The sequence below is a fragment of the Cebus imitator genome, unplaced genomic scaffold (genome assembly GCF_001604975.1).
Source record: "Cebus imitator isolate Cc_AM_T3 unplaced genomic scaffold, Cebus_imitator-1.0 Scaffold61, whole genome shotgun sequence".
Lineage (NCBI taxonomy): Eukaryota > Metazoa > Chordata > Mammalia > Primates > Cebidae > Cebus > Cebus imitator.
Genome location: NW_016107376.1, coordinates 9,181,804 through 9,197,613, shown reverse-complemented (window position 1 = coordinate 9,197,613; position 15,810 = coordinate 9,181,804). Strand labels below are relative to the sequence as shown.

The 15,810-nt window shown below is 39.9% G+C and overlaps 1 protein-coding gene across 4 annotated transcripts in view; it reads right to left on the bottom strand.

The window, feature by feature from the left end:
* Positions 1-15,810, bottom strand: part of TMEM212 (transmembrane protein 212) — a 74,092-nt gene that overhangs the window by 46,736 nt on the left and 11,546 nt on the right. The window contains exon 4 of one of the 4 annotated variants that reach the window (XM_017529883.2): positions 1,211-2,973. The exons of 2 other annotated variants lie outside the window; for them this stretch is intronic. In XM_017529883.2, the coding sequence (XP_017385372.1) occupies positions 2,917-2,973 (57 nt within the window). In that variant the 3' untranslated portion in view covers positions 1,211-2,916. Of the gene's footprint in view, positions 1-1,210; positions 2,974-7,609; positions 8,710-15,810 lie in introns of those variants that run through there. One more of the 4 variants, XM_037739038.1, reaches the window with a different exon arrangement.

Below are 15,810 nucleotides of genomic sequence, written 5' to 3'. Positions count from 1 at the left end.
GTTGGTTTGTTTCTCATTTGAACATTGTCTTATGCTATAACTGTTTTCAACTGTCATCCATTTAATTGTCTACTTTGCCTAATTCATATAATCATTATGGTCTTTGTTCATTTGTTTTGAGGTGGAGTCTCGTTCTCTGCCCCAGACTGGAGTGCAGTGCTGTGATCTCAGCTCACTGCAACCTCTGCCTCCCGGCTCAAGTGATTCTCCTGCCTTAGCCTCCTGAATAGCTGAGAATACAGGTGGGTGCCACCATGTCCAGCTAATTTTTGTATTTTTAGTAGAGATAGGGCTTCATGATGTTGGCCAGGCTGGTTTCAAACTCTTGACCTCAAGGGATCTGACGCCTTGGCCTCCCAAAGTGCTGGCATTACAGGTGTGAGCTCATAATGGTCTTTGGAAATAGACAGATGATATATAGATCACAGATGCTGACAAAGGGACGTTGATGTTGAAACAAAAGGCGTTAAAATGATAATAATTTTGTCAGTGTTCCTCAAGATTATCTTCACCAAACCATATGTTGTATTCATCTGCTTAGCATTTGAAGTACATCAGAATGTATCTCATAGTTCTGTGTTAAAAAGAAAAAATAAGCTGACTGTGGTGGTACACACCTGTAGTCCCAGATACTTGGGAGGCTGAGGACTGGATTGCTTATGCCCAGTTCAAGATTGCAGTGAGCTGTGATTATGCCACTGTACTCCAGCCTGGGTGACAGAGCAAGACTCAGTCTCAAATATATGTATACACACACACACACACACACACACACACACATATGTATATACACATGTACTTATATAGACGTATTTATACAAACATATACATATGTTTATATTTAGATAAGATTATATATAACTTCGCTTTTCTTTTTTCTTTTCTTTTTTTTTTTTTTNTTTGAAGAACTCTATATAACAAAGATATCATCCATTTTCTCTCCTATATGTTGCCAGTGATTTTTTTTTCTTTTTTTGAGTTGGAGTCTCTGTCTGTCGCCCAGTCTGGAGTGCAGTGGTGTGATCTTGGGTCACTGCAACCTCTACCTCCTGGGTTCAAGTGATTCTCCTGCCTCAGCCTCCTGAGCAGCTGAGATTACAGGCGCCTGCCACCACGCCCAGCTAATTTTTGCATTTTTAGTAGAAATGGGGTTTCACCATGTTGGCCAGGCTGGTCTCAAACTCCTGACCTCAGGTGATCCACCAGCCTCAGCCTCCCAAAGTATTGGGATTACAGGTGTGAGCCACCGCCCGGCCTTATTTAGTTTTTCATTCATTGTCACTGATCGGCAATGTGCTATTTGCAGAGAATTGCTCACAAATACTAACTTGATACTCTTTCTCATATCCCTATTTGCTTAGTAATAAAACCAAATCAGATGTAATAATTACAAACCTTAAATCATATGTTTTGGTTGATTTTTGTTTGGGTATAACACATAGTTAAATGTAATTCTAAATTTTAGTATACTTTGACTTCCTAAAGTATACAAAATCCTGAACATAATACAATGTAACTGTAACCTTTGTCCAAAAAATGTTTCATGCCATTCTTTAAAAACTGTCTTTTTCACTTGCTTCATGTAGTTCCTCCTTGATGCTAACATGTTCAGTTTAATCTTAATGAAGTAACATGGTACTTCTTAAATGGAAAAAGTACGAATTTACTTAACTATATTATGGATATCGTAAAGATTATATTAAATTTTGTATTGCAATCTTTAAAAACTTTATACCATAATAAAATGAAATTTTTTAACTAAGAGCTTTCATGAAATTATTGTTATGAAAGGGGCTTTAACCCACAGAATGATGGGAAATATTGAGCTAGTCCACTTTGTTTTATAGTTGAGTGAACCAAGACCCTGAAAGGCAAGTGGATGGCTCAGTTGTTAAAGTTAAGCCTAGGCTTCCTGACCGGATAGCAAAGCTTCATCTTAGTAGCTTTGCTACTAAGGGGCGCTGTTCACATCGTTGTGAAGCCATTTTTGCAGACTAATGAGATCGGTGGCCTCCAGAGGTGCTCAGTTCAATGGCCTTGGGTTTTAGTCAGTCACTGCTTAATCCGTGACGGTCCCTGTTGTTAAATCTTGCTTAGATATTTTCCTGAAGTTTCCAATATATTATCTGCAAGACCTCTAAGTTCTCCATTTCTTTTTTCCAAAGTGGGGCCCACATGAGAAAAGGCAATAAAGAAGCGTTAGTTCACTTAACAGTTAGATCCTATTTTTCTCTTTAAATCGGGCCTTATGCCGGGTGCTACAAATCCGAGTTGAACTGTCATGGTCTCTGCCCTCAAGAAGTTTGAAGTCGGTCAAGAAGCAATATATCAAGAAAATGGGGACCTGCCATAGACTGCCATGCTGGTGCAAAGGAAGACGCGATCTCTTCTGTCCAGGGATGGCTGAAAGGAGAAAAGTCACACTGTTTGCCATGGGAGATTTATTAAAAGAAAAGCAGAATTTATTTGTAAATACATTCGGCCTCGATTAAAATTGTCTCACAGCCCATCCCCTTCAGTGCTAGATATGATATAAGGTCAAAGCAAGGTCTCATTTGCATCTGATAGGTAACCAGGATTAACTAGAGAGTGTTCAGGGCAAGTCTCAGTACCTCTTTGGCTAGAGTGGTAGGCAAGAAGCCTCTAATTTCCTCTGTGAATTTCTTACAATGCCTTCTGACTAATGATGACATGTGAAACTGAGTATTTACTCTCAGTGACAAGAGTGTGACCCACATTAAATCCAGCCACTTTGTCTGGGTCTCTGATAGGCCTGAAACTTTTAGCATCTTTCTGGGTTCCTCTCTTGTCCCACGCGCTGTCACAAATGGAATCCTGTGGATTCCACCTTCTAAATATTTCTCAAAGGTATCACCTGGTCTCCATAGCCATGGCTGCTGACTAATTCAGATGCTGTTATTCTTCATCTGTTCTGTTGGTCCTCCTGGCCCAAGCCTCATTTCCCTTTAATCCCTGTAAGTCAATGGTACGCAGGGATGTGTCTGGCTCATATTTCTGTCTGCAACATTTGGCTAGATATCAGACACATGATATGTATACAATAAATGTTGAGGAGCAAGTATGAATAATAAATACTGTATTTAGGATTTGGGTTCACAAACCTTACACATGACAAGAGAAAAGTCACGCTGTAGTGAACAGCAGATACTCCTCTGGTCAAAGAGGCATGAATTACAGTCCAGCACCTTGGAGTGTCATTGCTCTACATGCCAGCTTTTCTTTACAGCTATCACATTAGGTTAGTTATATGATGTAAGTCAGGAAAAAACATTTAAAAACAATTTTTTTTTTTTGGCCAGGTTCAGTGGCTCATGCCTGTAATCCCAGCACTTTGGGAGGCCGAGGCAGGCGGATTACGAGGTCAGGAAATCAAGATCATCCTGGCCAACATGGTGAAAACCCATCTCTACTAAAAATACAAAACTTAGCCGGGTGTGGTGGCGGGTGCCTGTAATCCCAGCTACTTGGGAGGCTGAGGCAGGAGAATCACTTGAACCCAGGAGGTGGAGGTTGCAGTGAGCTGAGATTGTGCCACTGCACTCCAGCCTGGCGAAAGAGCAAGACGTCATCTCAAAAAAGCAAACAAACAATTTTTTTGCAAATAAACTGAAATTTATATGTAAATAATGTAACTTTTTTTTTTTAAAAGGACTGCCATTAGTTTGTTATGACAGATTGAATATTGAGCAAAGAAATATGCTGCCCTAAAGCGGTGGAAGTGACCTGGGAATCTGCGAGTAGATGTCACATGAGTAACATTCCCAGCCCGAACTGTGTTTGGAGCTAACATAGCAACACGGTGATATGGTAGACACCAGGGACACGTGAGTGTGGCTTAGGACAGGTAGAGAGTCAGCCATTCCATTCTTTAAAAACTGTCTTTTTCATTTGCTTCATGTAGTTCCTCCTTGATGCTAATTTACTCAAATGGAATGACACTTCATTTCCAAGCCACAGACTACGACAGATCTGGAAAGGTCCTTGGAGGTTGGCCGGGGTCTGAGAGATGAGGAAAGTCCCTTCTGGTTTCTCTGGCCAGTCTCGGAGGGGAAGTGTCATTGTGTCATTCCTCACCCCACACCCCTCCATTGTTTTCGTCCTAATTACTTCCTCTGTTTCTCTCTCTTCTTTCCTATGGGAAAACTCAGGCATCCAGCAACAACGCTTGAGTCTTCTCCTCTTTAATTAGGAAAATTTAAAGTATCAAACCAACATTGTTACATTCTAAATGGTACTGCACTCCCATGTTAGCACCACTGTAATCAATCAGATATATTTATCAATCTACGGGCAGTTTTCTTTGCTATAGGAAATTAGGACTCCTGCTTTTTACTCAATTTCTGCTTTTTTATAAAACAAATACTTTTTATTTGTTTCAAATGTATTTCTTATTCATTTTAAATAAGTTATATTTAATATCTCTTTAGAAATATTTATGGCTGGGCATGGTGGCTCACGTCTATAATCACTGCACTTTGGGAGGACGAGGCGGGTGGATCACCTGAGGTCAGGAATTCGAGACCAGTATGGCCAATATGGTACAACCTTGTCTCTACTAAAAATACAAAAATTAGCTGGGCATGGTGGTGGGCACCTGTAATCCCAGCTACTCGGGAGGCTGAGGCAGAATAGCTTGAACCCAGGAGGCGGAGGTTGCAGTGAGCCCAGATGGCACCACTGCACTCCAGCCTGGGCGACAGAGTGAGGCACTCTCTCAAAAAAAAATAAAAATAAATAATAACACTTTAGATTAAGATTGGGAAGCAAGGAAAAAACCAATGAGAATGTTTTATATTAAAAGATTACATTGATTGCATGTCAAGAGGAAAATATGTTGAGCCTATGATAATTCATAAAGTAAAAAATACACAAAGCGGTTCTCAGGATCCTGACCCCTCCCACCTACCACTCCCTTTTTGACGAAATATCAAACTGACTTTAATACATTACAATAAACACTTCAGCCTCATTTCCTCCCTCAGTAAGTTGCTATCACCCTTGGTGTGGTCCCGATGATTAAATGAAATGCAAATATCCTGGAAAAATCGCCTTCATTTCTAAGATATGAATGCTATTTTGTTTGTGAGCAGCATAAAAAGATTTTCCAAGAGAAGCGTGACGATACAGGGTCAGTAGACGCGACTCACACGGGACTGCTGATACGCCACCTAAAGGAGGTGACACGGTCCAGCGGTCAGGAGCCTGCACCCCAGACTTTGCAAGACCTGAGACTGAATACTTTTTTTTTTTAAATTGTACTTTAGGTTCTGGGGTCCAGGTGCAGATGATGCACAATTGTTGCATAGGTACACACATGGCAATGTGGTTTGCTGCCTCCATCCCTCCATCACCTACATCTGGCATTTCTCCCCATGTTATCCCTCCCCCCATCCCCCCCACGCTGTCCCTCCCTTGGCCCCTACAACAAACCCCAGTGTGTGATGCTCCCCTCCCTGTGTCCATGTGTTCTCATTGTTCAACACCCACCTATGAGTGAGAACATGCGGTGTTTGATTTTCTCTTCTTGTGTCAGTTTGCTGAGGATGATGGCTTCCAAATTCATCCATGTCCCTACAAAGGACATGAACTCATCGTTTTTTATGGCTGTGTAGTATTCCATGGTGTGTATGTGCCACATTTTCCTTGTCCATGGCTGTCTCAGTGCCCTCATCTGTGAAATGGGCACAGTGAACCTTTAAGTCATGTGAGGAATAAAGGAGGTACAGCACTTGACAAACAGTAACTGCCCAATCAATGCCACCTGCAATTCTTCTAGTGCCCTGTTTTATGTCACTGTCAATATGATAGAGAAACAGAGGTAGTAATGCCCCACATTGTGATTATTTTTCCAGTTCTGATTTCTCTACTGACCATGTGAGGAGACTTCCTGACACAATTTGCAAGGAAGATATACAATGAGTTTTTATTGCTCTGTGGTCCTGCACGAGTTCTAATTAGATCTACACAAGGGGGGTCACTTCCAAGAGCATCAGAAATATCTTACTATAGCCTCACCCGAGGCCCTTATAGATGAATCCGTTTCAAAGCACATTCATGTTGCTAATGATCCAGTGTAAGTCCCGTGGAAGATGTGGGGCCAGCACGTTTGCTGCTCATTTGTCTTCTGCTGGGTGGGAGAGGGTCCTCCACTGACAAATATTTGCCTCCATATGTTTTGGGATTGCAGTTCAAGGTTTAACTGCATCTCTTACGTGAAGCAAACATTTCTCAATTCATTGAAAAAAGTAAAACCACTGTATCACATGACAAAAAGGAAATATTTTCTTTCCCCCTTTCATTAAAAAGGACACAAAACACAACACCAAATAATGAAAGGAAAACAAACAGGGCCATTCCATTCCTTGGAGGAGGGGCTGAGTAGCTGCAGGGGACAGCTGCAGTGCGTCCGGCATCCCAATTCTTTTCTTTCCCATCACTTTATTACTTATTGGACCAAGAATGTAGACAATTCCGGCTATGGTTGTTTTGCGTTTTTGTTCCTCGACTCAGACTCTGTGTTATGCTCGCTGGCCCCCTATGCTGGGTCTTGGAGCAGACAGAGTCTCTTCAACATTCTGCAACAAGCCTTCTAAGCAGGTGGCTGTTATCCCTTTCTCAGCCCCCACCCCTTCCCGTGAGGCCCTGGACGGTGGAGAGGACTCGCACGCCCCTTTGTGTTTGTATCAAAGTCATCAAAACCTTTCATGCCTTCTTCAAGCATTTCTCACTGTGGTTGTGGTTGGGTACCAATTGACAGAACATTCACACACTGTCACTGTGTGAACCTTAACAAGATGACCTGGATTCTACCGAAGCAAGGCAACACAGGGAGGAAAGAAATAATGGATGTGGTGGTTCCTTAGGGGGTGCTTGATTCATTTCTGAAAATGTATTTTTGAACGTATAGAAAAAAACTCTTAGAAGTGAATATCTTCTTTATAGTATTGATCGTTACATATGGATCTTAAAATCAATAGTTGACTTTATTCCACAGTTCATGACTGTACAAATACAAAACTACCACTTTTCCAAATGTTTTTGCAAACCGTGGCTTTTGCTTACAAACTTTCATGACTCTTAAATTTTCTGATATGCACAAAATTTACATTAAAAATGTTAATTTTTAGGGTGACACATAAAAGTGCAACTTTTTAAAGCATTGTCAGTGTTTTGCTTAAATAAGAAAAAAGAAGTGTGAATCAGTAGTAGCATATTTTATATATTTATATATATATATATATATATATTTTTTTTTTTTTTTGAGATGAAGTTTCACACTGTCACCCAGCCTGGAGTGCAGTGGTGCATTCTTGGCTCATTGCAACCTCTGCCTTCTGGGTTCGTGCAATTCTCCTGGCTCAGCCTCCTAAGTAGCTGGGATTACAGGTGCGCACCACCACACCCGGCTGATTTTTTGTATTTTTAGTAGAGACGGGTTTTCACTATGCTGGCCAGACTGGTCTCAAACTCCTGACCTCATGATCCGCCCACCTCGGCCTCCCAGAGTGCTGTGATTACAAGTGTGAGCCACGGCGCCTAGCCCTCTAGTATAATTTTTAATAATATTTTTTAAATTTTTTAACTTTCTTTTTCGTACCTGGTCACTGAATACCAATATAATTTTTAATGAAATGTTTAAAATATTGCTTATCACTTTCTGCATGTGGGGACTCTAACAACGTCACTGTATGAGGGTAAATGAAATATAGACTCACTCTGTAGAATTCTGTATTTGGACAAATTATCCGCTTTTTCTTTTAAGAGAATTGTGTATTTTCTAAAATTTTAGTGAACAATAAACTTATTTCACGGCCGGAAATTGTGCCTAGCATAGCAGAGATTTCTACATGGTGGCAAAGGTTTGCTTAGGCAGCGTGTGTGCCTCATGGGCTTGGGGCAGTGGCGTATTTATTAATATAGAAGATTATGTCCCGTTATGTCAGCCACTCACCCTCTCTAATGAAACATGATCTGCCACCATTATGGATTACGGGGTGTTAAGTCTTCCAAAAACACTCAAGGAAATGTTGCTTATTAAATTTATCTAGAACTCTCACTTAAATTAGTGTTGCATTTTATGCAGATAGAGAAACTGAGGCTGTCAAGAAGTGACACTAAGAGAATCTTGTGCTAGGAAGAGAATCTTTTACAAAATACAGTGTGATTCTTAACTTCCTCTAGCCGTTAGATTTCTTGGGGTATGTGTTAAAAATGCACATTCTGCGCCTCTAACTCAGAGTTTCTGACATAATAGGACTCCGATGGCATGCGGAAATCTGGCTTCACAAGAACCCTGTGTGATTTTGACATCATTGGTCCACTCTAAGAAATGCGTTATAGTTGTGTTGGCCCTATACCCGGATGAGAAGGCACACACCAAGAAGTTGTGTCCTGAGCGAGACGGGAAAAGCTAACCGTCAAAGGTGGAGAACCTTACTTTTGAACCCAACTGATCTCTGTTTTCAATTCATTTCTCTCTCCCCAGGCACTTCAGGTGGCCTCACTGTTGAATCTTCACGGAGGAGGCTTACCAAGCTCTGCATATATTTTTCCCTTTCTCCCTGCCCTCCATCCACATTAAGCTTCTGTGTTATGCCTTAGGTGACAGCCAGATGTCTGATGAATGGCCCATGTTAAGGGGTCGTGACTGCCAGCCCTCCAGTGTGTGGTGCTCCTAGGCATGCATTCCTTTGAAAAAAGAAGGCGGCAGGGTGGCGGGGGGGGCTCCAGAAAGTGTGGATGTTTGTCACAAGGAAGAAATCTCAAATACTAAACTTCCAGATGCCCTGGCAGTATAGTGGGGGAGGTGATTTGTGTTTGCTTCCCTCAACTCTTGGCAGGCCTCCTTGTAAAATCAACTCTGTTCCTAAGAACGCACAGGATTTCCTTTGCAGACTTGTGTAGAAGTTGAAGAGGGCAGAACCGACCACAAAGTGCCAAATTCTTGTATTGCAGCTTTGCTGGTTGGGGTGGATGGAATCAACCTGAAAAAACAAATTGGCTAACACTACCCAAATTCATTTGACCCTAATATGATACTAATCTAAATCGTAAAGCTACCATGAGAGTTTGCAGCGGGAAGTATCTCTTTCCAAAGGGAAGCTGTTCAACCCACGAAGGATCAGCATCAGCATCAGCTGTAAGAGTTTAGAATCAAGTCCCTTCTGCTCTTCTCCCAGAGGCCCTGCTCCAACCTTCCTGGAGGCCGGAGCCATGCACTTAAACAAACAAGCAGAGGCGGAAAGGTTGCGAGGCCAGTAATGAGGAGGGCCACGATGATCAGGAGAAATGGTTCTGGTTCTGAATCTAGCTCTCTTTAGCTGTGCGTCCTTGGGCAAGACACATAAACTCTTTAGCCTCAGAATTCTGTCTGTAAAGCAGGGAAGTACACTGACACATAGTAAGGTCTCTGTTATTGTCGTATCATTAGTGGAATGATTAGCTTTTCCGGAAAAAGTTAGAAGCTAAACTATGTTAGGATACATCAACCTCTTTGTTGGGGTAGGAATGGAAATACTGGGAGAATTTCTTCTATGTGTTTTCAAGTCACAGCACATCTGAATCATGAGATAGAAGCCAAGTTAAGGTATCTGTATTGAACTATTAAAAATATTAAGGATATTATTACATCAATTTCTGCAAAAAGTTCTTAGTCTTTATCTCTATTAGTACTTTTTATTGTGTAAAATTTAAATAAAGCAATTGTCAAATTCAGTCCTACATTGTAAACTGCAAAATCGCATTGCAAAGCATCAGGCAGATGTTTAGGGTTAAAATTCAAGGTTTGACCTGGTGAGATGGCTCGTGCCTGCAATCCTAACACTCCGGGAGGCTGAAGAGGGCAGATGACTTCAGAAGTTCAAGACCAGCCTGAGCAACGTGGTGAAACTCTGTCTCTACAACAGATAAGAAAATTAGTTGGACATGGTGGCTCACACCTATGGTCTCAGCTACTCAGGAGGCTGAGGTGGGAGGATCACCTGAGCACAAGAGGCAGAGGTTGCAGTAAGCCAGGATCATGCCACTGCATTCCATCCAGCCTGGGTGACAGAGTAAGACCCAGACAAAAAAAAAAAAGGAAAAAATAAAATAAAATTCAAAGTTGGTTTATCTTAGCATATGCTTTCCCGGGGGAAACATAGTGTATTCTCATGACCTCTTAAACTTAGAATCAGATAAAGGGATGCAGATTCATTATTTATAAAAAGTTCAGTGTTTTTTTTTTTATCACTTTACTTAAAAAATATATTTTATTTTTTTCTAGCTTTATTGAGGTATAATTGACAAATAATATTATATAAACTCAGTGTATATAGTGACGATTTTGTGTGTGTGTGTGTGTGTGTGTGTGTATACACAAAAAATGAAACGTTTATCACAATCGAGTTAATTAACACATCCATGATCTCACATATTTACCTTTTGTGGTGTGTGTGGTGAGAACATTTAAGATCTACTCTCTTAGCACATTTCAAGTATACAATACAGTGTTGTTAAATAGTCATCATGCTGTATGTTAGATCCCTAGAACTTATTCAATTTATAACAGAAAATTTGTACCCATTGACCAATTTCTCTCCATTTCCTTCACCCGTCAGCCCTTGACAACCATATGACTACCTAATAATCTTCTGAGTTTGACTTTTGAAGATTCCACGTATAAGTGAGATGACACGGTATTTACTTTTCCGTGTGACTTACTTCTCTTAGCATCATCCCCTCAAGTTTCATCCATGCTGTTGCATGATTTCCTCATATATTTAAGACTGAGTAATATTTCATTGTGTATATTTTCTTTCTTCTTCTTTTTTTTATTTTTTGAGACACATTCTCTGTCATCCAGGCTGGAATGCAGTGGCGTGATCTCGGCCCACTGCAACCTCTACCTCCCAGATTTAAGTGATTCTCCTGCCTCAGTCTCCCGAGTAGCTGGGATTACAGGTGCATGCCATCATGCCCAGCTAATTTTTGTATTTTTAGCAGAGATGGGGTTTCACCATATTGGCCAAGCTGGTCTTGAAACTCCTGACCGCAGACGATCTGCCTGCCTCCGCCTCCCAAAGTGCTGGGATTACAGGAGCGAGCCACTGCGCCTGGCCTCATTGTGTATGTTTTTTTCATCTGTCCATCTATTGATGAACCCTTGGATTGTTTCCACGTCTTGTCTATTGTGGATAATGCTGCAGCAGACATGAGAGTGCAGATATCTCCTTGGGATAGGTTTTTGTTTCCCTCAGTTATACTGTCAGAGGTAGTGTTGCTGGATGTGTAGTATTTCGATTTTTAATTTTTGGAGGAGACTGCATACCGTTTGCAATCACGGCTGTGCCAGTTTATATTCCCACCAACAGTGCACAAGGATTCTGTTTTCTCCACATCCTCACCAACACTTGCTTTCTCTTATCCTGTTGATAAGATAATAGTCATTTTAACAGGTGTGAAGCGATGTTTCATTGTGGTTTTGATTTGAATTTCCCTGATACTTTGTAACGTTGAAGACTGTCTCAACACCTTTTTGTGTACCTGTTGGCCACTTGTATATCTTCTTTGAAAAATGTCTATTCGGGTCATTTGCCCATTTTAAAATCAGATTATTTATTTCTTGCTATTGAGCCGTATGAGTTCCTTATATACTTTGGATATGAATCCCTTGTCGTGTGTACGGTTTGCAAATGCTTTCTCCCATTCTGTAGGCTGCTTTTTAATTTTGTTGATTGGTTTCTTTGCTGTGCAGAGCTTTTTAGTTTGATGTGGTCCCACTGTTTATTTCTGCTTTTGTAGCATGTGCTTTTTGTGTCGCATCCAAAAAAAAGCATTGCCAAGACAAATGTCATGGAGCTTTATGCCTATGCTTCAAAGCTTCCAGTAGTTTAACAGCTTTAGATCTTACATTTAAGTCTTAAATCCATTTCAAGTTAATTTCTTTCAGTGGCCTAAGATCGGGGTCCAAGTTCACTCTTCTGCATGTAGATATCCAATCTTCCTAACGCCATTTATTAAAAAGACGGTCATTTCCTCACTGTGCAATTCTGACACCCTTGTCAAATATTACTACATTCATATGTGTAGGTTTATTTCCTTTTTTATGTAAAACATTTTTATTTTATCATGGAACTCTTTTGGGCACCATTATTTCCATTAGCATAGGGGTAGCTTCTGTTAATATTCTATAGCGAGGCAAGAAATGCCCCATCAAGTGGAAATTCTCTAGTTAGTGGTTGTCATTGAAAAGTACCCACGGTCTTTTGCCATCAGCCCCGATAAATGCACCATACAAAGGGCTTTGCAGTGGAGGGTACCTCGAGACCAGCACAGTAGCCTCAACCCTGTACTTCGTGGGCTTAGGTGATTTTACTAGTTTCCATTTATCATGTTTAATTAACATTTCCTAAAAGAGCAGGTTTACATTCCTTCAGTTTCATAGTACTAGAAAGGGGAAACATCGCAGTTAAATGCAGTACCCATTTTAATAAGACATTTAGGTAAAGGAATTCAACTACCTTACATAAAGTTTGTGTAAACATCTTGAATTTTATCAACCTATTAATCTGTATGCTTTTATGCTCTGGTCCCAGGCTTTTTCTACTCCCAGACCATTTTACCTTTTGTGTTGAAAAAGGGCTTGGGTTCCCAGCAGGGAGTTGCATCTGTAAGACATATGATGGACAGCAAATTTGATAAGGTTTCTTAATCAGTCCTCTGATTCTGTGGGAGGGGCACGCATGTAAAAGGGTCCACTTAGCTCCCAAATTTACCATGACCGGGGTAATGGGTGTATTTGGTGGGAGGACAGCCCTGTCATCATAAAGCCAGTCCAATATGGCTTGCATATGAAGCATATTAACTGCTTCATTTGGGGTGCTCACTGGCTATTTTATAGGGAGCTTTGGGCAGTCCTCTTCTCAGGGCAAACAGACCTTCCAGCAGCGCTTATCCAGGTTACTAGGCTGCTGTTTCTTTTAGGAATAACCTCATGTGCATTTGGATTACATTTACTTGATAGTGATTAGTAGTGAGCTATGACTCTTACACCAACCCAAACAAGGTCTTAAATTCTGTAGCATTTACATTTAATAATTTTGTCCTTAAAGTGGTTATTTTACAATTCACTAAAGATTTTTTAAGAAGCTGATGATACCAATCTATGAAATGAAATAATTCCCTTGCATTATATACTCTGCTTTTTAATGGTTACTTGGTTTTACCCTTCCCCCATGTTGACTTTTTTTTTTTTTTTTTTATCACAGAGTTCAGAGTTAACTTTTGTTGGCTTGGCATAATTGTTCCTATTGTTTAGTTTTATTTGTGTAATTTTTCCTTCATTTTAAAGCAAACAGTTTTTAACTAGAAAAAAACTATTTTCCTTTTTTAAAGCAAAATCACCATCTTTGTGCTTTATAAACTTTACCAAAAACGTATTTTATGTTCCCATTATTTTAACCTTTTTTTTTTTTTTGAGACAGAGTCTTGCTCTGTCGCCAGGCTGGAGTGCAATGGAGCGATCTCGGCTTATTGCAACCTCCACCTCCCGGGTTCAAGCAATTCTCCTGCCTCAGCCTCTTAAATAGCTGGGACTACAGGTGCGTGCCACCACGCCCAGCTAATTTTTGTATTTTTTAGTAAAGACGGGGTTTCAGTATGTTGGCCAGGATGTTCTCCATCCATCTCTTGACCTCGTGATCCGCCCGCGTTGGCCTCCCAAAGTGCTGGGATTACAGGTGTAAGCCACTGTATCCAGCCTGCTATTTTAACTTTTAACAATCCAAATTTCCAGTGAAAATAAAAACCAAGTGTTTAACATGACTTTAAGAGTTTTAATTACTGGATAGAGTTTTCGGATTAAATTTGCCAAATTAACTTTGTCACAGATTACCAAAATTATGGGAATTAAATGACATCTGAGCTAACTTTCACCAGTCCAATGGGCACTTAATTTTTAAAAGTTACTTGATTAGAACTCTTTCATGCAGTTTGGAAGTGAAGTATCACTTCCACATGACTCATATGAATATATATAAATAGATATGATATATAAATACAATAAGTATGCAAAGGGTGTATATATATAGAGAGAGAAAGAGAGACAGAGTCTGGCTCTGCTGCCCAGGCTGGAGTGCAGTGGCATGATCTCAGCTCACTGCAACCTCTGCCTCCCAGGTTCCAGTGATTCTTCTGCCTCAGACTCCTGGGTAGCTGGAATAACAGGTGCGTGCCACCATGCCTGGGCTAATTTTTTTGTATTTTTAGTAGAGATGAGGTTTCACCATGTTGGCCAGATTGGTTTCAAACTCCTGACCTCAAATGACTCGCCTGTGTTGGCCTCCCAAAGTGCTAGGATTACAGGCATGAGCCACTGTGCCTGGCTCCGCAGGATATTTTATTTGCTTGTTTAAAAAAAATTTCGTTTCCTACTTTAGATGATAAAAGTTACAGGAGCCAACAAAAGGTGAAGGAGAGAGCTATTATCCAAGCCCCTGTCAAAGAAAAAAGCTGTGCTTTTGAGATATCAATCTGAAGAATGTCAAAGAGACTGGTCATACAATTTAAAAATTTAAAACATCTTGCATAAAAATAAGTCAATATTTGTAATAAAATCTTGTTTTAACTAATTATTTAGTTCTATATTAGTGTATTATTTTAATATCAAAGACCCATCTCTAGGAAAAACTATTATAATTTCTTCTTAATCATAGCCAACTGAATTATACAACTCCCTTTTTAAAAAACAATTTCTTTTGGTAGGGCGAGGTGGCTCATGCCTGTAATCCCAGCACTTTGGAAGGTGGAGGCAGGTGGATCACAAGGTCAAGAGTTCAAGACCAGTCTGGCCAACATAGTGAAACCTTGTCTCTATTAAAAATACAAAAATTAGCCGAGTGTGGTGACACACACCTACAGTCCCAGCTACTTGGGAGGCTGAGGCAGGAGAATCGCTTGAACCTGGGAGGTGGAGGTTGCAGTGAGCCGAGACCACACCATTGCACTCTAGCCTGAGCTACAGGGTGAGACTCTGTCTCAAAAAAAAAATTATTTTTACTTAACTTATTACAACTTACATAGAGCACTCACTACAGGCTTAGACTTTCTGTTTTGTCCTAAATATTCCTCTTTCTTGAACAACACAGTCATTATATTTTAGCACAAAAATTCATATGTGAGTTTATTTCTGAGCTCTATGATTTGTCCATTGTTCTAATGTCTGTTTTTATGTTACTATCATACTGTTTTAATTACTTTAGCTTTGTAATATAGCTTGAAATCAGGTTGTCTTCAGCTTTGTTCTTTCTCAAGATTGCTTTGGCTATTTGTGGTCTTTTATAAAATCTATTCGCATTTAGGATTATGTATTCTATTTCTGTGAAAAATGCCATTGAACTTTTGATACGAATTGCCCTGAGTCTATATATTGCTTTGGGTAGAATGGACATTTTAACAACATTAATTTTCCTGATTTATGATTACGGGTTTTTATTTATTTATTTGTGTGTTCAATTTATCTCATTAATATTTTATAGTTTTTGGTATGCGGATCTTTCACATTCTTGGTTAAATTCATCTTAAATATTTTATTCTTTTTGATGTTGTAAATAGGATTGTTTGTTGTTAGTGTATAAAAACACAACTCATTTTTGTATGTTGAATTTGCATTTTGAAGCTTTACTGAATTTATCGGTTCTAACTTTTTTTTTGAGGAGTCTTTAGGGCTTCTAAATATAAGGTCATGTCATCTGTAAACAGAGTCAATTTTGTGTCCTTCTTTCTGATTTGGATTTTTTTTTTTTTTTTTTT